The sequence below is a fragment of the Erithacus rubecula genome (genome assembly GCF_903797595.1).
Source record: "Erithacus rubecula genome assembly, chromosome: 1".
Taxonomy (NCBI): Eukaryota; Metazoa; Chordata; class Aves; order Passeriformes; family Muscicapidae; genus Erithacus; species Erithacus rubecula.
In genome coordinates, this window is record NC_136658.1 from 20,171,145 (window position 1) to 20,195,630 (window position 24,486).

Genomic DNA, 24,486 nt, shown 5'->3' on the forward strand with positions numbered 1-24,486 from the left:
TGAAAGTGAGCTACAGGACAGTCCATTATCTTCTAGAAACTGTTCCATCCTGTGATTGTTTTTTGGTTTTTTGAATTTCTCTGTCCACTGGTTTCAGCTGTGGAAGTGCTGTCATCACTGACAGCTCAGAAGCTCTCTGCAGGGAGCAGTCCCCTCAAAGTCATTCTGTCAAATGCCTTCCCCCAGTTAGCTCCAGTCACCTGAGAAAGGTGAGTCACAGCTGTACCTTGTGATAGGGAGGGCAGCCTGCCCCCAAGGGTGACCAGATTGGCAAAGCTGAGGCCTTGTGAGCATCTGTCTGCCCTTCTGACATTCAGAAGGGCAAGTAATGCCTGACCTCTTGTGACTTGTTTCTAAAGAAAGCATCTGGTTTTGAGTTAACATGTTGCTTTAGCTGGTTTTGTTTTCGTCGGGGGGAGGGGGAAATCAGGAAAATGCCAGAAATCAAAATGCAGAGCATCCTCTGGCCAGGTTAGAGCTCTAGCTTCTTCCTGTGCTACTTGTGATAGCAATACCCAGTTTGAGTGTCCTGTTGTGTGCATCTATATGTGATGTGCACCCACATCATAGATTATGAAAAGAAATGTGACTGGTCAGGAACACCTTCAACATCAGAAGTGACCAATGTGCCATTATAAAGGCTGACATGGTATCTTCACTTAAAGATATTCCACAACCTTTCTGTTGCATGTTTAATATTTAGAAATCTAACCCAAATGGTGTTGAAACCATAGCTGTACATGCAGTTCTGCCACTGATCTCTGTAGGGTAGGGTGATGCTGCAGCTCCAATACCCAAAGACATCAATGAGAAGGGAGAAAAAAAATTTCTGAAAGTGTAGCAGAAATAGAGATGGTTTAGCAGATTAAATTAATCTCAAATACTTCTATAAACATCTAATCCCGATCACTTTTATAGGGGAGGGTATGAGAAGAAGAGGTAAAAGAAAATTTGAAATTTAGAGTAACAGTTTAATTAAAAGCATTATTATAGAGAGCTATTACAACTCATTGAAAATATATTTGAATGAGATTTTTTTTTTTCTGATAAAAATAATGCTTTTCAGATTTCTGTATTTCAGACAGTCCTAACCCTGGTTAGCTCTCATTAACTTAGATTTAACAATGAGATGGGCCAGACCTAAGAGAACAGGGACCCCAACTGAAAGAATAAATTGCCATGCAGTAAGTTTTGTAGTTAAGAACTTTACATTGTATTGTATTGGAACAAGTTCTGCCATAGCCAAAAATCTTATTTTCATTCATGAAGTCAGCTAATTACAATGGTAATGCACTGTAGAAGGGATGCTATCTTTTAAAACATGGTGTTTCAAAAATATTTTATTACTTTTGTTGTTGTTACTGAAGAGCATGCCCCATGCTTCTTAAATTTTCCTTTTCTGGGAGACACCCAAAGTGTAGTTCTTCTCTTTGTATGCTTAATGAAATCTCACTTTCCAATAAATATACTTTTTTTTCTCCTTAGGGAAAAGTAGTAGTAGAAAAACTGTTGGGCAGTTTTTCTCCTGTTCTACTGTAGTGCCCATGGGTTGGGGCTGTGGGGTTTTTTTTGTTTGGTTTTAATACAAACAGCACCTGCTAATGGCCTTTGTTTATAAAGGTTTAAAAATATAAAGGAGTCTTTATTGTTTAAAGCTTCAATACTACTGGTTTGAATTGCTTCATTATAAAGGCTTCAGCATTTTTTGAGAAGGCAAATGACCAAAGTCCGTTGATTGAACAGTAGAAGAACAAGGCATGGATATCCGGGTGGCCTGGGAAGATTTTCTGCAAGTGGCCACCTGTTGCTTGGATAGCTATTGGGGGACAGGCACGGGGCAGCCGGCGGCCAGGTCGCTCTGTTCAGTATGGGTATCCATGGTGGTAACTCCCGTGGTGCCGGTAGTCATCCTGGTAACCCTCTTGGTAGCCCTGGTGGTAGCTGTGGTAGCCATACCCACCATACTCATCATCGGGGCACTGCATGCCCAGCGACTGCTGAATTGTCATTTCCTGGCGCCGGAGCTGCATGGAATCAATCAGGTCATACACAATCGCCATAGACCACATTGGAGAAGGATACCAGGATTTGACATTGCCATCTTTCCCCACTAGAAGCATGGAGAAATATTCTGGGCTAATTTGGAAATAATTCCGAATGTCTTTCACCAAATTGGCTGGGATGTCTTCTCGGTCGACGGTTGAGCTTCCTAGAAAGTGATCACATAAAATCAGCATTAAGATTTTGTTTAGGCCATGAGGGTTTCTAGGTAAAAAAATTAGCAATAGGAGATAGGATACAGCCCAAGATTTGGCAATATAAGATTCTTTATAATTTTCAAGTTCAGTTCCATTTCCTGGATCTGAAATGAAATTACTGTGAACTGGATGTCTTTTTAACAGCTTTTTAAAGTTTAGTGCACTTGTTCTTATTCTCTAGCCTGAAGCTACCTACTGTAGTGTGGTACATCTTTTTGGCACCCAAAATCCGTGAACTTCTTTGATGTCTGCAGCTTGGGTTACCAGTTTATGTATTGCAGAAGGCCTATGTGAAAAACAGTAACAGTGAAAGAAATTACAAGAATTGAAGTGTGATGGAAGAACTGCAGGATATAGAGCCTCTCTCTTGAACTGTCATATGTGAGGTAGGGAATGGGATAGATGTCATTTCCTCTTCAATGTATATGTTCTGTGGTAAATCTGGTGAACTCCAGGCTTTTAAGTCTGAAATCTGTGTTGGGTAAATGAGTAGAAACTGTAGGACAACTGAGATCAGTGGGAACATATATACATAGTTGGCTTGGCAACAGGACAAGGTGGCACCCTGCCTTATAGGCTTCAGGTTCTTTGAAAGAGGTCAGCAAGCAGGGGGTTAAGGGTGGCCTGGCTGATAAAGGCTATGTGAATTTTCAAAAGGCTTTAAAAGGTCCTTTTGTAGCATGGTTGAAACAGAAGAAAGGTGGGAGTGAACATCAGTTTTACTGCAGGGATGGATAGGGATTAAATGTTTACCTTTTTCCCTCACACAAGAAATAAGGGGACTCAAATAAAGGTATAGGGGCCAAATAAAAGGTCCTTCTCTAGAAGTTCTCACAGTAGAATATGTGCTAAAGGCCAACATCAGTTCAAGGGGAGATCAGACAAAGATCTGTTGATCTTAACAAATAAGAACTATAAAGAAAATTTTGAAGCCTCCAGTAAAAAATCAGTGAAGGCTGCAAGAGTGTTGATGGAAGAAGTCTGACATCAACTTCCTCTGTTTATTTTTACTCATACATGGACTTAATGTTTCTGTGCTGTAGAAGGACTAGAATGCTTTCATGCAGAAAGCAGTTAAAGCACAGATGGGATTAATAAGCTTCTTTCTGTCTTTGTTCCTCCACTGATGGAGGCAGTTTGGATTATGTAGTAGAGGAACCTGCAGCATTTGACAATGGGACTCTCTTAAGGATCTATCTGGAAGAGCCTGCTGGGATGCAAGTGGAATACTAAAGAGAGCTTATAAGAAAAGCTTTTTACCAGGGCCCAGAGACAGAACAAAGAGTATTAATTTTACATAGAAAGAGGGTAAATTTAGAATAGATGTAAAGAAGAGGTTTTTTGGGATATGGGTGGTGTGGCCCAGAAGCAGGTTGCCCATATGGATGCTCTGTCTCTGGAAGTGTTCAAAGTTAGATGGGGCTTTGAGCAACTCGATGAAGTGAAAGATGTCCCAGCCCATGGCAGGGGGTTGAAAAAGATCATCTTTAAGAGGTTCTATTCGCTCCAAGCCATTCTATGAATATAAGTTTATAAATGAGGGATCCATAGATGAGAATCTGCTTAGTGTATGTTCTATTAGCCCTGCAAGCTCTTGAACATGCAAAAAAGGCAGACATCCCTGGCTTTGACAGCAAGGCTGGCAGAAGAGTGTACTGAGGGGACTGTAAGCTAGGTGGGAAATCAAAATGTGAGATGAATTTCAGATATTTGTGCTTTCCTTTCCTTAAGAACTTATATAATATTTAGCACAGAAACACCAAGAAAGCTTTTTGTTTGCTTTTGTGTAATTTCTTAAAAGAGATGAGATTAAAAGAGGAAAACAATCATGCTCATCCCTCTAAAGAAATTAGAGCAAATAAGTACTCAGCACTGTATAATGCCCATCATGGGTATTACTGAAGCAACTGGAAACAGTCACTTACCATTAATTGGATACAACTCTAAGACACCTCCAATATCTTCTCCAACTCCCAGCAATTTGAGGATAGTTATGTGGCGCAGACCTGTGGAGGAAATGAAGAAAGTTTTGGGTCAGCCCAGATCTTTGTGCTTATCTTTGGGCAGATTTCAGTTTAATCAGCTGGGTCTGTGCTTGCTAAATTAGGGTCCAGTCTCAGCCAGCCCTCCAGGAGAGTTACTGATTTTTGGAGGTAAGATGCTTGGAAACATACCTCTTAGTTAAAACACTCATTGACAAATGCTTTAGAAACTCATTGGATCATGTTCAAGCTGTCCCTACCAGAGGATGGGAATACTCAACTGTTTTTACTGCATTTTATTCTTCAAAAAGCATTTTGCAGTGGCCCGTGTCACAGTTTACTTGGGTGCTTTCCAAACAAGGTGATGTTGAGGTTCTGAATAAAAGCCAGGTGATTATGAATAAACAATCATACTGTGCAGATCTCCCTTCTGGTGAAATTGAAATACATTGAAATGGCAGCTGTTGAAAGGAGCCTGTTTGATTCTGTTGCAGGAATAAATTCTAGACCCTGTATGGTATGTGCATTGCTAGGAACTTGAGTAAGTACCTCTGCACTTCATGACAAGAAGACAGAAGAGTGCCTCTGGGTCTTGCCCTTAGTTGTCTCCTGGAGGAGCCCCTCTCTCTCCACTGACTATGTAGGTGAATTTTGAAGTGTCTACTTATGGGTCTGGGAGGGCCTTTATTGGATTAAAATTGCTTCCATTAATATTTTTACAGATTTGTGAAATGAAGAAGTAAGGAAAAAAAAAACCCAATTCTGATGTCCATGCTTCTCCCTTAAGCCTGGCCCAGTTCTCAGTTGGATCTTAAAGGATCTGCCCTTACCAAAGCCTTTTCCTTGTGTTGTTAAGTTGTGCAGTACAAAAAAAACCAAAAAAAACAAACAAACAAAAAAAAAAACAACCAAAAAAACCCAACCCAAGACAACTATTATTCTCCTGAAGTACAATCCTGAAGACAAGCTTTGGAGTGCTAACATTTTCTGCTACATTAGTGTAATGTTTCAGAAATTATTCCAGGGAACACAGTTAAGCTGTCTTAGCTGCCAGTGTGCTGTACTACCTGCTTAGCACAATCTTCCATTTGGATCTGGAGGAAAGTTTTCAGTTGTCGGGCTCCTCAAACTGTCCAGGTTCAAACTTGAGCAAAGGAATCCATCACATCACCAGGAAGGATGTGGTTTTGGGGAGCAAGAATATAATTGCTTTTGACTCACCAAAATTGCAGGCTTGTCCACTGAGAGCAGCAAGCTGCTGGGAATAAGCCCAATCTTCATCACTGGGAGCAGAGATCACCACCAGCCGCCTTCTCCATCGGAACCTGAAAAGACAGCGTGGCCAGGCATGGTCATGGCATGTGACTCAAGTCCTCCCAGCATTTCTGTTCTCTGTAGGCTGAGATATGTCATATCTCTCACAACTTCTAAGTAACAGCTGGATGGGAAATCTTCCCAGTTCTGTCCATCACTGGGTGAGGATAAAGCTTGTTTTGAATTTTACAGCTCCAAAACTTTCAAAGAAACACCTGCAGTGCTGCTGCTTCACCAAGCAAACACTGCAAAGTTTATGATCTTTGCTCAAAGCCCCTTCAGTAGTTACAGCAGTGCTGAGAAGTGTATATTCAAGAGAGAAGGATTCCTGTGGAATTCCTCACTAGGCATTTGGCTTTCACGTCATTCACCACTGCTGGAACTGCACAGTTATTTTGCAGTCCAAGGGCTGTCTGAGAATTAGGGTGTATCTTCATTGCAGACATAACTCATACTTCTGTTTAAATAATCACTGACCTCTTTTTTCTTTCCTGCACCACGTTTGCTCAAAATACCTTCAACATGGCTTTAAATGTGAGCTTGTTTGTAAGTGTGTGCTTGTGTTAGCCTGTGGCTGTATAAGGCATGCATGGGGCAATAAGATAAATCTTGGAATCTTTCTTTTATAGGGATTACACCACCTACCCAAGATTTTGCATAAGGATCTCCTTCTTTTTCTGTCAAGGAAAGGTAATGCCATAAGGACACTTGAAATCTTTAAAAATTCTAACTCTAGAGGTTTTTAATACTCTCTCAACAAATTGTTTTTTGAATATAGGTAGTTACCCACTTAACCTAAATAAAGGTTATTTAGGAATAAAGGAATTTGCAAAGCTGCAGAGATATTTTTACAGCAGGAAATGATCTTTTAAATGGATGCAGATGTGACTCAATTATAATAATAGCCTGCTATTCTGCTGTGCCATGTGAAAATCTCAAAATGAAGGCTAATGCAAAGGGTCAATTCTGCTTCATTTAAGAGAAGCTGAAGATATGGTGGGACTTGCTCAAAGTCAGAGAAGACATTTTTAGAAGAGCAGGGCAAGCTGATGTCTTTGCTTGTTGATTGTTACAGATTATTTTTTTTTTTTTGAACAATTAGAAAAGTAAATCCTTGAAAAGCAGACCACAATTTTCAACATTCTCAGGAAGAACAGTAAAGAGACATGAATGTGTGTGTACAGTTAAGTGAATGGCAATGAGAAGCATTAAGGATCATATATGTTATGTGAAGAAAAGGAGGAAAATTTAATGTCATTATTCTAAAAATGGGAAAAAATAACCTTTGTGCTATTTTGTATAGAAGAGCACCTGGTTATATGAACAGTGAGTGAGAATGTGGCCATTGGATCATATTTTGCCTGGGGAAAAACTGTGAGTCACTTTAAGATACTTTTATATTTATTTCTGTTTTTTTTTAAAATATCTCCTTTGGAGTTACACCCAGCTGGAAAGTGTTGAAAGCCATTGAAGCTGTTTATTCCCCTTCCCCAGCACTTGGCGTGCTTATCTGGGACTACATCTTAGAAATTAGTTCAGTTGGTCCTTCACAGCTGTTAGTTTGCCAACACCAATGTACAGATTTCTGCTTTATTTCTGACATCAGAAGTCATCTAAGTCTTAGAAGGGGACTCACCCCCAAACTCAAGGTTTTCTTCCTTCTGCATGTGGCTTTTAAACATTAGTCAAGCTGTCTCTGGCTGTAATGGTCTCCTTTTACACCAGGCAGGTTTGCTAAGAACAATATTTGCATTATTGTAACTGAGCTCTGCAAGGAGCAACACCAGGGAGATGATGCCAGGGCTCTTGTTCAACTGGGAACAGGATATTGGACAAAGCTGGAATTAGTTTTACTGGGAATCTGACCAGTTAATGTGGCTAGAGAAGTTCACCCAATATTTAAAGCCTGATGCTTGTTTCACAGACAATAAATGCATTCTGTGCAGCAGAAATTCTGTTTATAGATGCAACGTTCTGCGTTTTTTCATGCCCAGTTTTCTAATGTGTGTTTATTACTAGGGCTGTTTCCAAGCAAAGAGGATTTGTGGCCTGTCCCTTTTCAGTATACAAGCTCTTTCTTGTGCTGATCAGCTGTTTCCAAACTCTGGTTCTTCTTGGTGGTCTCAAGGATGAATCACAGGGACCTAAACAGGAGATGGTCAGGTGGGTGGGGTGGATCTTGTTAAAGGTTCTGTTTCTGTTGAGGTGAATTTTAAAATGTTTATGAACCAATAACCTATTCATTTACTTGATGCTTCTTTTCCTCCTTGTCATAATCCATCATGCTGCCTCAGTTATTTTTAAAGCTGTCTGACATTAACAGTGTATTCCCATGGATTCTCACAGTAGGTGAGGAGGGTGCAGTTGTAACAGGTAAGGTGTAGAATCATGGGGTAGCCCTAATTTCATCTCAATTATCCTGTGATAATTGAGAGAGGGCTATAGCTCACAGCTCTTCTGTGCCTGCAGTCCAGGCACATTTATTGCCTGGAATTTAGGTGTCAAGGTAGAGTAATAACACAGCATGTAGAGATTGCATAAACAAAATTGTCTTTCTGCAGAAGGTCTCCCAACATTTTGGAAAAGACATCTGCAAGACCTTTAATAATATGCATGACTAATACTGGCAAAGACAAACTATTATCTCAAGCAGGATAAGAAGGAAGTTAGAGAGAATTAATTACTGATTAAACTACATGGAAGGGATTAGAATGGGATTAATGAGATTGGGATGGTTGATGATCAAAACACATAAACACTGTGCTTGATACATTCAAAACGTTGAACTAACATCTGTGAATTAATCCTTATTTACTCTTGTAATGCAAATCAGTTTTATTATATCCATGTCATGATGGGGAAACTAAGGTACTAAAAATCTTTCCAAAGAAGGTTTAGTTAGTCAGGAAACATGCTTTTAGTGTCTTCCAGCTTCTATACAAGACTGCATTCAGCTCTGGCTGCATCTCTGTATTTGCCTAACATTGTAAATCCTGAGAAATCTGTATTTTAAAATCCTGGAAATAGTTACATGGGTATTTTTCCAGTACAATGATAATTAGCAGAACTAGCAGCAGATAAGAACAGAAGGTGATACCTGGATAAGAAGCTCTCAAGGGACTGCTTCTTATCTTCTTTGCAGACAATGCCCTCTTTTTTCTGTCTTTCCATGTCTTTAATTCGTGATTGGAAGGTGTCAATCAAATCAAACACAGACTTCATTGCTATGGGTACTTCATAGTATTGCTGTTAAGAAAAAATAAACAAGATAGGTTGGTATAAGGATGCTCATATTAGCAGCCTTTCTGCATGTATCACAGCACTGTAGGATATTTAGAGATCTAAGTATTCTAATTTGCATGTAAGCAGCAAGGCCTAAAACAGATCAGAAACAATGGAAAATATAATTGCTTTTTCAGTCAGACTGCTCTTTGGAAGTGGCATATTTTCACTATTTGCCCAAAGTGATGGGACCAGGACATTACAGTTATTATATTCTTACATAAGGCATTCAACTAGAGGGTTGTCTTCATGCAATGTGCTGTCATCCCGTTGAGCAGCCGAACTGTACCAGGTACTACATTAAAACCCTGTCAGCTGTGGGGAGGTTCTGTTCCTCATCATTCCTGCAGAAACACACAATTCCTAAGTGCAGAATATGAAGATAGCTACCTAAGTTCTGAAAATTTTACTTACTGCTCTTTTGCTTCTGTCCTGCAGCAATGACCAGGTCCTGCATCAGTATTTATGTGCCTCACATGCACAAGTGTAGTGTAATTTCCTAAATTTTTCAATTTTTTTTTCATATGTTTCCAATGCATTTTCTTTAAAGAGATCTGAGTTCAAAGAGTTGAAACCCTCACCTTGACCTTCATGTCAGTGTCTGTCAGCACCATGAAAAAATCATTGTAGGTCATCCCATACTCTTTCCTCAACTCACTGATGAGCTGTTGATCCACAAGGTCTTCATCTTCTATCACTTTCATGGGCTTTTCGTTATCTTAATGTCAGGTAAAGGAAAAATAAAAATAGTCATGGAATCACACAGCCCTCTGCCTTTAATTTTGCCTCAAAAGAAAAGGAAGAATTCATTTCTCAGGAGCTCCCTTCCAGCTGCATAGTCAATGTATTACGAACCATGTGTGTGAACTTTTCATTCATATGACTTTAACTGTCTAGTTTTCCATCCCAGTAGTCTTTGAAAATCAGTCAATCCTAGGGCTCATGCACTTCAGCATTTATAATTTGTACATTCTTTTGAAAAATCCTCCTTTTTCCTGGAAAGATCTTTGAGATTTTTTCAATGTGGTCATACATGTATATGCATGTACTAATCATTTCACCTGCTCCAGAAATGTAGCCACTACTGTAATTGAAAATGGCTATTTTGACAATATGCTCCATGTGCAAATGAAGCAGCATAGGAAATTTGAGTCAGTAAAATATAGCTACAGAACAGCTTGAGGTTGGCCAGGACAGTAGAGTTAACCTTGCCAGTCTTAAAAATTTACATGTAGTGACTATAAGAAACCAGAAACTCTTTAACATGCCTTGAATGCAGTGCTGGCAGCATACCTCTCTAGATACCCCACTCTGGCATTCTTTCCTCCTCTGCTTGCTGATTCTAGCAGTTTGGCTGGCAAAAACTTTATTTTGAGTATGACTTGTACCTACTCAGTGGTCCACTCTAAGAAAACAGTCTGAAACAATGAGAAAAGGACTTCTGAAGACAGAGATTTGAAGACAAGCCTGTGGAGGTACTGAGGTTCCTTAGATCCTGTGCAACCAGGTTGCATTGCAGTCAAGTCCTGTCATCAGCACAGCTTCAGCTGTAGCATCCAACACAGCCCTGTACAACTGCAACAGTGCTGAAACAAGGCTCCAAGTTGCAATTGGAAAGCTAAGGACAGGCTGAGCCACACACCAAGTGAATGTTACCTGGGCACCAAGAGCTCCCTGCAAACACTGCTTGCCTATGCCCTGTGACACCTCACTTAGAAATCACAGCCATGGCTTAAGTGACCTGCCTGAAGTCAGAAGAACAGCAAGTCATCAAGGGGTAGAATCCAGGGGTACAACTTTTCAGTCCCTTGCTCCATAATTATTTTTTTTGTGTCATTCCAGTGGGAAAGTGGGAAATACTCTCTGGTTTCACTATGAGCTAATCTTGACCAGTGTCACTGAGCTCTTTCATTCACCACTTCTAAATGTGTTTGAAATTTCAAGTGAAAAGTCTTCTGTTGACTTTTCTGCTGTTGTCTTTTGTATTTCAGTCCCAAGATGCAGCACTCAAATTAGACCTCATCGTGCTGGGTGCTCAAGCTTCTCACTACAGAAACATACTGTGTACAAAATGTTTCTTAGGAGCCTTTGCTGCCTCTGATGCTCACAGTGAGTGAGCCTTGAAGAGACCATACAAATAGGAATGGTGGAGGAGAAGGGGATGTAAAACAGAAAGATATTTGTATTATTTATTTGTATTGTATGTATCTCTATAGAGCTCAGGATTTGGTGTTTTGAGCAATATTATAAGGTGAATTTCATGTAAGGTTTAACCTATACCCTTCTAAATCTCCTGTTTTTCTTCAACAATTTAATTCCTCCTGTGAGAACTCAGCTGTTGTATACACTTACGTGGTTTGGTAAAAGTTTGGATGTAGGTTAAGTTTGGACCAGGCTGAAAGAGTATGGTCTATGTCAAAGTGAATATCTGAATATTAGCCAGACTAGAGCTAAATATAATCCTAAACAGGCTTTGCTGTTAGGCAGACTGACAGGCAGATGGATCTAGGTCCACAAAAAGTGACCTTGAGTAACCTTGGCCTGATATGGAAAACCCTGTACTGCTCCAGATTTGTCAAGGAGGTACACAAATGGACAGTCTGGCAGGATTTGTGACTCATAGTCATCCAGGGACACAAAGCTAGATCCTGTCCCTCTGAGAGCAGCAGAGGCACAACTGGAAGCCAGATAGAAATCTGTGGTTTTCTGGCCATTTATATGCTGGACCTGAAACACCCTGCAGCTGGTCAGGTCCTGAGCTTTCTGTTCCATCACATCTTTTCCCAAGGTTTGGTAAAACCAGATTAACTTTGAGGGGAAAGATGTGGTGGACTTGTAAGCAAAATTAGAAGCTTTTTTTCTATTTGCAGTATAGAATTGTAGAATATTTGTATTTCTTTGGCTTCATCCACCAAAGCACTCACAGTGATGTTAACCTTTAGATGCAGACAGAAATGAGATAGTTCCATGATTCAAGAGATAACTAAGCTTAAGTGCTTTGCTGGACTGCAACCTGAAGTCTTTGTCCAACCACTATTGTTACAAAAGGACAGTTTTTCACTGGCTTTGGTGGGTACTTCCCCAGGACCTGAAGTGACAGTAGTTATTTCAAAGCTACCTAAGAGAAATGGATGCCCAGTATCACCTGTCTACATGGAAACTCTGAATGTGAAGAGGATGGCACTAAATATGTCTAAATTAGCTATTTTTCAGGTCTTAGATTTTGACCCAAACTGGGGCGATTTTTCCCTTTGCTGTCTGTATTGTGCCCATGAGATGGAAGTAAAGTATTAGAAGAAAAAGAACCTAGCTGGAAGTGGTCAATTTTCATGCTGCTGTTGTTCATGGTGCCGAAAATGGTGATGACTGAGATCTTCCTCGTTGCCATCTTGCAGAAGCTCTCTAGATACTCATCTCGCTGCTGCACGTACATGGTGTTGTCCGCCTTGGGGGTTGTGATCAGCTGGTTGGTGGCAGAGACAAAAGAGTTTGTTTAGTATAAGGAATGAAGCAGGTGATTATTTTATTTTATGTTATTTATTTCTGTTTGGAGTGTACCTTCATGGTCAGGCCTGACCCAAAGACATTCAGGCAGCTAGAGGAAAACCTTCAGAAGCATGTACAGCTGGTTGCACCAGCTCCTCTGCTGCTTCTACCACAATGCTGGTAGAAGAAACATCACTATATTTTACTGAAATCCACATACTCTCCCTTTATCCCTTGCCCTGCCAGTCCCACCAGGTCTCCCTCACAGCCTTCAGTGGTGCTATAACTCACAGTGGGAGCCCTGGGAACACAGCAACCACTCTGCCCTCATCCCATTGTCCAGGCAGGGCTCCCATGGCTGTTTTGACTGCCAAGGGGTGAGTGCAACTAGGTCTATATGAGTACTTATGTAAATGATGGCCATCTAAGAAGACCTTGAAGACTTGCTGAGGCCACTGTGATCTCATCTGAAAATGACTGATTCTGCTTTTCTTTATTCTAAACTGTGTTGATGTCTTATGGGACCTATACTTGCTCAAAGGCAAAGCTCTGGGCAAAAAGGAAGAGGAACAATTACAACAACAAAAGTGTAAGAAGCTGTGCATTCTACAGTACTTATTTCAAAGCCTTCTAAGGATTGCAAAGATTTAATTTTTATAACTTTAGAGCACACAATTCAGATCTTCATCAGTAGCTGAGATGAAAATATTCCAGGAAATGGGCATGTGTAACAATATTCAGTGATTCTATGCAGCAGTTTCCAGCAGAAGATGCCTAGGAATGTGGCAGCTTTAGCAATGTAATCATTCTAACTTGCAGCACTGAACTGCAATCAAGCACCTGCCACTGATCCCCAAATACAAAGGGAGCTGGAATATGGACTCAAGTTTTATGATTTAAGGTCACAAATAATTACCAAAATCCTTCTGTTACAAATTTATGCTTTAATCTTTAACAGGAGTAATAATTTTCTGTCTGCTTTCTGAAGTTTGTGGGGCTTGAAGGCTAATTTTTTGCTGTACACTCTTTATAAATCCAGTTCATTAATGTAAAAGCATTTCCAGGCTTATAAAATCTGCCTCTCATTTATGCCAAGGCCCCTGGCATAACTACAGCTTTGGGACATGAAGGTGAATGAGAGTGACAGACATGAAGAGGATTTGGTTTCTGGGCTACAGTATGTAACACATTGCTTTTAAGTTGCAAATTAAAATGCTTCAAATAAAAAAAAAAGAATCATGAGAAGGGTCTGAGGACTGAGATGAAAAACAGACCATTGGTTTGTATTGTCTCCTCCTAGTTTTGGGGGTCATAAGCTGGAAAGCAGAGTCAAGCCTGAATCTGATCCACTTCATCAAACCTTGTAGAACAAAGCAAATTTCCAGTCAAAGCTTTGTGCCAGGTCTGTTTTAACCCAGGCCATATATGCTTTATCAGTGTTTGCAGCACATAATCACGGGATGGTTTGGGTGAGAAGGGACTTTCAAGATCATCTTGTTCCAACCCTTCTGCCCGGAGCAGGGACATCTTCCACTAGACCAGATTCTTCAAAGCCCCATCCAGATTGGCCTTGGACACTTACAGGGATAGAACATCCACAACTATCACTCTGCCTCTTTTTTATAAGCTCTCTTTAGGTACAGAAAGGCTCCTATAAAAGTCTCCCTGGAGCCTTTTCTTCTCCAGAAGAACAACCCTTTCACCCAACTCTTTCACCCTGTTTCTATAGGAGAGGTGTTCCAGTTCTCTGGCTATCTTTTCGTTCCTCGTTGGATGCATGCATGTGAGTGTGTGTGCATATGCATGTATGTGCATATGGATATATATGGAGTGTTACAAATAAACTGTCAGTTGGCATTTCATCACTACAGAGAAGTAAACAAACCAAAAACATTAAGCCAAAATTTATCAACATTTTTAAGATTGCAATAAAAGCCCCACTACAGAGAGGTGAGACTGTTGGACTCAAAACCCACTTTTTTCCAGTTTCTGCACCTGGGACTTATATTTGTCATGAATTGAGCTTTACCCAGAATAGACCTCAAAATTCCAGATGTTTGAAATTCACTCTGAAATCTGAAATTGTTAATGATGTAGAACTTAAACCCTTCTCAAAAGGTGTTTGAAAAGGACTGAAATAATGTCCTTGGAGGCAAGTCAGAAAGACAAAGTACAGCAAAGCAATGGGGAACAGCTTGGGTTGAGCTGCTTCTGCAGCAATGTGGGAAAATTCTCTAGAAAAGGAGTTCAAGACTCATTAATGACATTTAATTGTAAGAATTGTTCCCCTAAGGGAACTGAACAGTTTGATTGGAAGGAATGCAAATAGGCACGTGCGTGGATTCAAAGAAGCTTGAGAAGTTCTTTGTTTTCTGCAATGCCGTGTGTGGCAATGAGAAAATATAGAGTTCAGCCACTGCTTTTACTAATAACCAAACCTATTCTTCAGGGAATTTTAGAGTAAAGCGGGCTGAGGATGTTAATAGATTCTGAAAAAGTGAGGTACAGCATGGCATAATCATTTGTCTGCAGTGAGTTCTGGCCTGCTAACCTGAGATTGTGCAACTCTTTTCTCAGAGGTCCAGCTGTGAGATGGCCCAGTATCAGAAGGTTCAAATTTCAGACCATCCTTTAAGAGACCAGGACTGTGGTGGTGTTATGAATTAGCAGCCTGACATCTGGGAGCTTTACTTTTGGCTCTTTTATTTTCAAGTCTGTTTATATTTGTCCTGACACTGCATATATTCTATAACACTGAGACCAAATTTCAAGGATCCCAACTTCTGCATAGTTCCTCTCTGAGCTTTTGTTTTGGCTAAATATTAGTTAACAAGTAACTAATAGGCATTATTTGCAAAATTCAATGAAGTTCAATTTTTTTAAAATATATGCCTTATTTCCCCACTTCTAGTGCTAGCTCTGCACAGTCCCTGCATCTTGAAGAATGGGGAGGGGGAGAAGAAAGTTGCCTTGTTTTCAGACCCATGAATCATCAGCAGAATGATTCATTACATTCCAATGGTTGAAATCTTAACTTGGCATCTTAGCGTGGCACCTTAGCTATTTGTACTGGAATATGGAGCATGAAAGTCAAAGGCATTTGTGACAATGACTGTTGTACAATAACTGTGAAACAGACCAGCCTGCAGCAGGATAATTGCAAGAAACCAGCTCCCACAATAATATTTTTAAAGAACTGTTTTCCAAAGTGTACCCTTCAGGATATGTGTCATCTGCCAGGAAAAACATTTGTACTACAACTAAAACTGTTTCCTGTCCCAGGTGAAGTGGTTTTCACAAGTAGTTGGAAAAACATACAGCACTATAAAACCTGGGGACAAGTAACTCCAGACCGTGCTGAAGTTCTCAGGCTTGAAAACTACTGGAGTGTTGCATTTTAATACAAACAGCAGGAGAAAAACCCAAACCAAAATAAAGTTTGCACAGGATCTCTGAAGATGTCTAGGAGATCTGAATGCCAAATTCTCATCAGATCTTAATCCCAAATTCCCCATCCCTCAGGGCATCTGATCACAAGGCTTTGTGCATATCCTCAGTCAGACGTGCACTAGTATTGCCAAGCCATCGGGCTTGCTTCCAGCTTTAGGACATCAGCACCAATATGAAGAAGGTGTGCCAGCTGGCAGGACATGCAGAGCACTGAAACGTGGTAACTTTGGCAAGTACACCAAGGTGACAAATGGATGTAATACACACTGGAACCTCATTCTATTGATCCTAATGATACAGATCCTGACACCTACATATCCACTGGAAGCAAGATAATCTGATGGCTATATGGTGGCTTATGGAAGTGGCTGGGAACAGGTTTTTATCCTAGTATCTGGATGACTGATTTTTATACTGCATGCAAGATTTCCACTATGATGCTGTGAAACGTGTTGAAAACAATAATTTGGGTCTATAAATTTTACCCCTTAAGACAAAAGCACCAAAAAAAAGAGTAATACAAACCACTATAAACTTATAGTTCCACATGTTCCTACTATGAGGGAGATATGACTTCATTTAGGTAATAACATTCAGATGAATGAATTACTTACAATGAGCCTCCTCTTGCCTTCAAAATATTCCAGGAGGTTAGTTGCTGATTTCCTGGGAGGCTGTAGGAAAGTCTTCTTATTGGACTTAGGAAAATCCTCATTCTCAGTCCTGCTTCCCTTCTTTTTCTTACTGCGGTCTTTGTCCTGCTTGCTCTTTTTTTCAGCTTTGACCTTCTTCGACTGCTTCTCACTCTTCTGCTGCTTGTCAGGTCTGTCCTTCTTCTTCTTCTTCTCAGGTTTATCCATTCGGTCATGCTTTTTTGATTCTTTTCCTTTCTTTGGGGGAATATTTCCTGCGGCAAACTGTTCCTCTAAATGGGAACTAGCAGGTTTGCTCGGGTCATATTTATCTTCATACTCATTACTGAGTATCTTTTCTTGGGTCTTCTTTTTTGGTGGTTTAGTCTTAGTTGGTTTGTGTTGCCCAGGTGTGACATTCAGGTCCCTGTGGTTGAAGTCCTTTCTGTCAGTTCTGTTATCTTTAAATCTACCCACGTTTGCCTTTGTATAGTGTGCTGAGGGAGCTGTTGGGAGTTCTGTGAAAGTGTCATAGCGGGCAGCCTTGTTTGGTTTCCGTGTGGCTGACACTTGTTTCTCTTGGTGGCTTTGCTGCCGGTCCCTGCGGTTTGTTTTCCACACAGGAGAGTAGAAGTCCTCCGAGGCTGTGACTCGTGATGTGGTGGCATCGGGGGCTACTGACAGCCTGTGGTACTCTGTGGTGGGATGCAACTTCATGGTCCAGGTCCTCTGTGTGCTGGGGAAGGGAGTAGTTGTTGTTGTAGACCGGCTGGCTGTTGTCACCGCATGGGTGGTGGCACGAGTAGTTGTGGTGGTGGGAGGGAGAGTAGTGGTCCTTACTGTAGGCAGAGGAGTGGCCACTGTGGTTGTCATTGGTTTCCTCACTGTTTTGGTCCTTGCTGGCTGATTATTGCTCTTCCTTGCATCTTCCTTCCTTGCTGACACCTGGACATGTTCACTGCCAGGGGTAGGCTGCATGGTGCCCCCATTATTGCCTTCCTCAACCACTTGCCCCTCCACCCCAGCTGCTTTGCATGTCTGGATGAAGCCCTTCTGTCTCATCTTCTCAATTTTTCTGATGGGGTTCTGATCAATGACTTCATACATGGCCTCTAGCCTGACTGGATAAGGATACCTTTCCTCCACTTGCAGGGTTTTCTTCAACAGTACCATGCCAAATTTCCCTTTCTCTAGTTTCAGAAAGCTCATGAGCTTAGGGATGAGGGCAGGATCTAGTGGCTGTTCCAGGATTTTTCCTTCGTTGGTTATCCTTCTAACTTTCCCCCCTTCTTCCCCATCTTCATGGAACAACACAATCTGCTGGATGTGCCTCTCAGCCAATTCACAGTAAACGTCATTTTTCAGCAGGCTCATCATGAGCCGGTAGTAGCCCTCAGAGGCATGGGGGGCAGAAATGACCCATACCCGATTTTTTCCTGCAAAGCTGGCCAGGACATTGGGAGAACTTGACCCTGAAGGGAAACGTACCACTCGTGACTGGGTGGCAGAGGATATCCCTTCATCCTTTACCATCTCAGACTTAGGGTATTTGGCTGCAGCTGTGAGTCTCTGTACCAACCTCATTCTGGTCCCCGTGCCCCTGGCCTGAGAACGTGATTCCCCTTGTAGAAGATTGGCAGGTGGCTTTGGAGGTGCTGAAGAATCCCTCTTGGTGACAGGGTGTTGAGGATTTGGGCTTGAATTCCTCAGGGATGCTCCAGACCTTCTCATGAGGCTGCTTGAAGCCCTGTAAGCCAGGGGCACTTTCCTAACTCCATGGCTCCCTCTTTCCACCAGCCTCTCCGTCTTCTCAGAGCCACACACTAACCACGCTGCCCATAGCAGGGCTAAGCTGAGAGCTGGCCTCCAGTTCATTGTGTAATCTTTGTTGGGGAGGTGGGGGGGAGGAGGAGAAGGAGAAAAATTAGATGTTAACTGTATGATAATATCTTGCACAAGTGGTTAAAAATGCAAAGCATAGGTTGGCTATTTTGTGTGATTTATAAGTGCTTGATTACACCTCAGTCCTGCCCTAGTGGCTTTATAAGTTTTACAGTTATTTTTGGAAAAGCACAGAATGGATCACTTTATGAAAAAATGAGATCATCCTTCTGTAACATGATACTGTCTATCTAAAACGATACCGTGATCTGCATCCCTCTCTCCCTCTGTCTCTCCCCGTTTCTCTCCACACTCTCACTATACACACATGCAAAGACACACAGCATAAGGATCCTGTACATATAGCAGAAAGACAAGAATTTGACTTGAAACTTACACTCTCGGGGAAGTTCCCCTGCCAGAGACGAGTTTTCACGTCTTTTTCCTTTAAAAGGAGATCAATGCCATACAGCTTTACTGTTGTTCAGTGATTTATCTTTACGCAGCACAACAGGTCGCAGTGCCTGTTGTGTGTCTCTTAACTTTCTTCTTCACGTTCTTGACAGGCGGGACGAGGTTAGCGGAAATTTCCTTTGTGATCTCTGCTTCTCCATTTACCTGCAGGTCTGGATTTTTGCTGTACCGATTACCCACACAGGCGGGGATTGCATTTAAGAAAAGGGGACTTCTGTCTGCTCCAAGTCTCTCTCTTTTAAACTTCCCAAAACTCCTTCCCACTCCTTGCTTCCTCAGTCCCGTTTAGCTCCTTTGTTTCCAGAGAGGAAAGCACCAGCACTAATATATTTTCCAGGCTGAAGAAAAACACAGGAATGTGATGCTGAAAAAAAAAAAAAAAAAAGAAAGGACGCTTCCCTTTCCCCTTTCTCCACACTTCGACAAAAGCAAATTGTAAAACACTCGTCTTTTTTTCTTCTTGGCTGGCCGCGGTCCCAGAAATGTCAGGGCAACCCCAGCCCCGCTCCGAACCAGCCTCAGACAACGGTGGCCACTGGAAATGGGGGAAACTTCACTCAGGATTTAACAGCTCAGCAGAACCCGCCTCCTCCCCACTCCGACACAGGGAGGGAGGAGGAGGAAGGCTCTGGGGGCTGAAACACTGCACAGCATCACAGAGCACTTCAGAGAGGGTGACTCCAGCCTTAACTCTTTCCTTCACTCCTCCCAGCTCTCTGGTGTTCTCCGACCTCAGCCTTTTCTTTCCTCCCACCAAACGGACACTGTCTGGATAAAAAAGTATGTTTCTCCATCAGTCTCAATAGCAGCTCTGGTGTTTAAGAATTATTATTTTAAGCCTCATTATTTCTGTTTTATCTTTGTGCTCTCCTTTTTTTTTTTGTTTTCTGGGAAGTCATCAGTGACATCCAAATTTTCTTCACTTTCCAACCAGTTTCTCTTTCAGGTCCTCATGTATGTTAGTATATTCTTTCCTCAAATATTGTATGGACATGACTGTTTGTTAATTTGTAGTTTTTAAAGAGATTGGGTTGTTTACTATTGTACTAAAATTAGAGTCATATCTCTTTCCCATGAATGTGCACCAGCAATGGAAAAAAAAAAAAAAAAAAAGAGAGAAAAGATACAAAAATACCTACAGAGACAAGGGTAAAGGCAGGGTCATGTCCTTTGCTCTCCCTTCATGGTGTAAATGACACCATTCTATTGAGCTGACGCAAACTGGCACAGCTTTGCTGGCAACACCTGGTCTTTAGCTGATTCACACTGGCTTCAGTGTGCCAAGCAACTTCAGTGGAAAACACCACTGAATTGTACCTGATGGGTAACATCTAAAAATATCCAAGACCTTAATGCTACTTTAACTGTTTCCCAAGATTTTGCTTATTGATAGGGATGTTTTATATGTCTGTGATAACACACTGGATTTGACCAGTTATATTGTCTGGAGGTGAAGATGCACCTTCTACTTTCCTTAATATTGATGTTTCAAAGAAAAAAGAACTTTCCTTTCTTTTTATCTTATTTTCTTAGTTTTTAATAAGTTTTCAAATGCACTGATAAACATTAGTAGTGGTTTTGCTAATATGCATTCGGTTTGTGTTTTGTGGCCAGTGGTTTGCCCTGGACATAGGGGAGAATGCTGAATGCCTGTGCTCATATTAACACAAGGGCAAAAATGCTCAACCTTTCCCAAAATATCACATCCTACATTCACTGGGAGGTAAGGGGACTGTACCTCTCACAAGAATCACAAACCTGGCATTCTGTGGTGTAAGGGTGGGTAACATTTTCCACTTAAATTAGCGTCAAGCCTGCTGGTTTATTTATCTTGACAAGGAAAAAATGTCATTAAAAATTACCTTGTTTCATGATGACATTTTAAACAGACTGTAAATAAAAATGAAGTTTTCATTTCAATGTTTCATCTAGTTTCATTACAAAGATTTTAAAAAGAAGTGAACCTACAGTGCTGAAGCCAAGTATTTGATTTGGGATAAATCAGTTTAAAAATGTAAACTTCCTCAATTTTCTTGGTTTGGTAATAATTTGAAACTACACAGAGGCAAAACATAACTCATCTGCACAAGTCTAATGATGCCAAGGAAAATATGCTCAGTATATGACAGCAGAGGAAAGAAACAGATTTCCATATTAGCTTTGCTGTCTATCCTATCAGTTATAGATATGCTGAAGAACTTCTCTGAGGACTTTCCTTCACTTTCCCAACCTGATTGAAGAAGTAGCATGCTACAGAATCTGCCTTAAGTGTATTACATGGTGGCAGATCAGTGAAGATGATAGGTTGTAATGCAGGTGTAGGGAGGATCTAGCACACAAAAAAATATTTAACATGGGGATTATTCTCAAGGCTGATGTTGGACAGTACCTTTGTCCAAGGCAGGGAATAAACTTGAAATGACTGCTGGAAATATTTGACATCAAAATTTCTTAGAGAGTAAATAATTATACAGGCCAACAGGGGACTCCTAGTAAAGTGAAAACATATTTTCAAGGGCCAGTGCAAGGTTTTACAGCTAGAAGAAAAAATAAAGACCTAAAACGTTCATAACAAACAGAACAATATACTCGGAGGCAGTAGAAGACTTAAGGGTCACTGTATATATACCCCTGGAAATAGGCTTTTGGTGTAATATTGCTGCAAGGAGAAAGCCTTCCAGCAGCCCAATAAAAAGCTGGAAAGTCATGTATAGTGTCAATAACAATGGTTTATGCTTTACACATCAGGCTTTTCAAAAGGATTGCAAAGGGTTCAAAAAGTGATGTGCTAGCTGCATATGATCTTACTGAAAGGGAGGTGGGGAATTAAATATATGGAAGGCACAACCACATATTGTTCATGATTTTCTCATGCATGCACAGACAAGAGACATCTGCAAATAAATTGCTTTTTAATCCAGCAGAGGAAGGCAGAACGATAACCAATGATTAAGAGTTAAATCTTGCTAGATGCAGACTTGAAGTAATTACAATTACTTGAAATTTTTACTAATTATCTTAACCATGGGATAATTTGCTCAAGAATGCAGCTCTTTTCTCTGGATTAGTCTTCAAATCAAGGCTTTAAGAGACCTTCTTGGCTAGACTGGAAGTAACCATAGAAAGATGGAATGAAATCCCCGGGGACACCTCTACAAGGAAAATCTGAGGTCAAAATGCACCCCTGAAAAGTGCAGCTCCCTGGAGGCTTATGGAAATGAATTCTGTAGCCCACTGAACTGAAATGAGCAGTCTGAGAAAGGTGGAATCCAAGGTGCAAAACCTATTTCCCTTGGAGTGCTCTTAGAAGGAACTGAAAGGTAATGTTATGTCCACAAAGGGAAACTACATATCTGTTTAAGGGTGACAGTACTGTGAGTCTTTTTATACTTTGTTTTAGGTATCTGACTTAAATATATCAAATGTGTCAAGGGGTGTTCACACAACTACACTATTTCAGCTGCTAAAGAATTAATAGGAAAGTCAACCATCCCATGTACTAGGATTCTTTCTCAGTCCTTCGAAACCTGGAGAAATAAGGTAGCAGCAAGAAGGAGACAGCCAACTTCCTTTAAGTAGATTTCAAGGCAATCCTCCAAAGGGTGTGGGAGAAACTGCTCCCAAGGGAGATTGGAAAGGAGGCAAGGGGCTTAGGAAAACTGGCATGGTCTGCTTTGTGCAGTGCTGGGAAGCTGGGAGCCAGATAAGCAGGTGTAGGTTCCCCTGCTGATGCCAATGGGGGGTTATTAGACTGGAGAGCACCAGAGCCTGAATCCTGTAGCCAGACATTGTTGATGCTCCAAGAAGGGACAGGTTTCTTGAACCCTGCTGAGTCCTCACTTTCCTGAGGGGGGAAGAGGCTATTATTAGTAATCTGACTGGGGTCATAACCCAGCCAGCAGCTGGAGAAATAACAACTGGTAGTGTAAACAGGGGAACTGCACTTCAGCCCCCTGTATGTGAGCAGGAAAGGGAGTCAGTACAGGGAGGCTTGCAAATGCAGTGACCCATGATAAAAAGAGCCGTGCCTGGTTAGTTGGATCAAGCTCCTAAAATAGACAGGAGCTTTTGATAAATAGTTTGGCTGGCCTCATTTGAATCTTCACTTTTTAAATATGCATTTTTCTGTGGAGTCCTCAAGAATCTTGCTTAGAAACTGGTGATGCAATATGACACTCAAACTTTAAAAATAAATATTACAAACTATAATATCAAATGTTTTGAACCAAGGCTAAGCTTCATGGGTACTGATAGGGTTGCAGCCCCAAAAGTTCAGGCTGTAGTTAAGATTCAGGGAAGTTCTGATGCCTGAATAGTATTACTGGCCTGTGTTCAAGCTGACCTTGACTTTAGCACCTCTGCTTGTCCACTTCACAGAGCTTCCTGGCAAGAGGAAGGCTCTCACATAGACCCATTTCTTCTACATCTGGTTGACATCTGGGATGGAAACATTAGCCAGGGAGAACAAAATATCTTCTGGACAGGACTGACACAAGTTCTGCACCAAACTGACTGATGCAACTGGTGTTATGTTCGCTAAGATGAGTGTTGTACAGAGAGCAAATGAACACAAAGATTGCCATCTGCTGGCCCTGCAACTGGTGTCACCCAGCCACAGGCTGGGGGGAGTGGTAAAGCCACTGCAGCATGCTGCAAGTGGTCTCTTGATGATACATCTGCTGAGGTGAAGCATCCAGGAAACCACAGGAGCAGTCTCAGAACAGTTACAGACAGACAGTCTTAGGAATAGTTCTTGAGATGATAAGGAAAACCAGGCTTAAATTAGCTTAAATTAGCTCAAAATGTCAGTGGATGAGGCCAGCATCCCTCTGTTACAGTGATATAACCCCACTGGGAAGCTGTGCTACAGGCATCTCACAATGCTGATGTTGAAGACTCTCTCACAAAGTGCTATTAGTTACAGCTCCCAGACACATGCCTACACAACTAAATGAATTTTGGCCACAGCAGTGAAGTCACCAGCTGCAAGGGCTTGGATTCCCATCTCAATTTCACACTCTGTAGCAGAGGGCTTTATGCTAGCACAGGTCTGAACACTGATCCATGCCACATCCTTTCTCTGGTGTGCTTCCTTTGTCCTCCTCCTTTGTCTGGGGAGCTGCCAGCTGATGTTGAGGCTTTCTGAACAAGAGGGGAGATTGCCTCAGGGCTCTCACAACCCCACTTCGTGGTACAAAGCAGATTCAAGCAGGATAGAAACTGCTGCTTATGCAACTTCTCTCTGCACAAATACTTGGTTTCTTAATGCAGAGCTCCCAGGCCTGATCTCTTTGACAGCTGTTTTGCTCAAATATAATCATTTATGGCTTTGCACACTTGGAATAAGATCAAGTAGAAATTGTCCTGCAAAACAATCAGCTCATTCACTTACCAGGAAAGATTCAGTTATCCTCTCCACTGGTGAGGAGCTCCAATGAGATTCTGCCAGAAAAGACAGCCCACTGATTCAGGAGAGATTGCTTCTTATGTATTTGTGGGAATCATTATCTATCCTAAAATATCCTGCCTTACAAATTTTTTCTTGCACCCTTTAATTTAAATTTTAAAAATGTTGGTTTGTTTGTTTGGGTTTTATTAAAGACTTGTTTTGATTATGAAATTGAAGGGTTAGGAATGGAGAAATATCATGTTTAGAAAACAGACTGTGCCACAGTTCATCTGTAGAAGTCTTCCAAAACAGGGCTGTGCATAGTGATTACTCTCAGG

The 24,486-nt window shown here is 41.2% G+C and overlaps 1 protein-coding gene across 1 annotated transcript; it reads right to left on the reverse strand.

Moving 5' to 3' along the window:
* Positions 1–950: 950 nt before the first annotated feature.
* Positions 951–19,380, reverse strand: CCDC80 (coiled-coil domain containing 80). The gene is made up of 8 exons (XM_079313827.1): positions 18,683–19,380; positions 16,387–18,287; positions 12,143–12,299; positions 9,418–9,554; positions 8,652–8,800; positions 5,462–5,565; positions 4,184–4,264; positions 951–2,209 (listed from the first exon to the last, which is right to left on the reverse strand). The coding sequence occupies exons 2-8, from the start codon at positions 18,277–18,279 to the stop codon at positions 1,863–1,865; spliced, it is 2,868 nt and encodes a 955-aa protein (XP_079169953.1). The 5' UTR covers positions 18,280–18,287; positions 18,683–19,380; the 3' UTR covers positions 951–1,862.
* Between the last annotated feature and the right edge of the window lie 5,106 nt (positions 19,381–24,486).

Excerpts from the sequence above, each read along its gene's own strand:
- CCDC80 (XM_079313827.1), bottom strand. The coding sequence starts at position 18,279 with ATGAACTGGAGGCCAGCTCTCAGCTTAGCCCTGCTATGGGCAGCGTGG. Across the intron at positions 12,300-16,386 it reads AAGGCAAGAGGAGGCTCATT|CTGATCACAACCCCCAAGGC; the intron begins GTAAGTAATTCA and ends GCCACCAACCAG. Across the intron at positions 2,210-4,183 it reads AGAGTTGTATCCAATTAATG|GAAGCTCAACCGTCGACCGA; the intron begins GTAAGTGACTGT and ends ATCACTTTCTAG.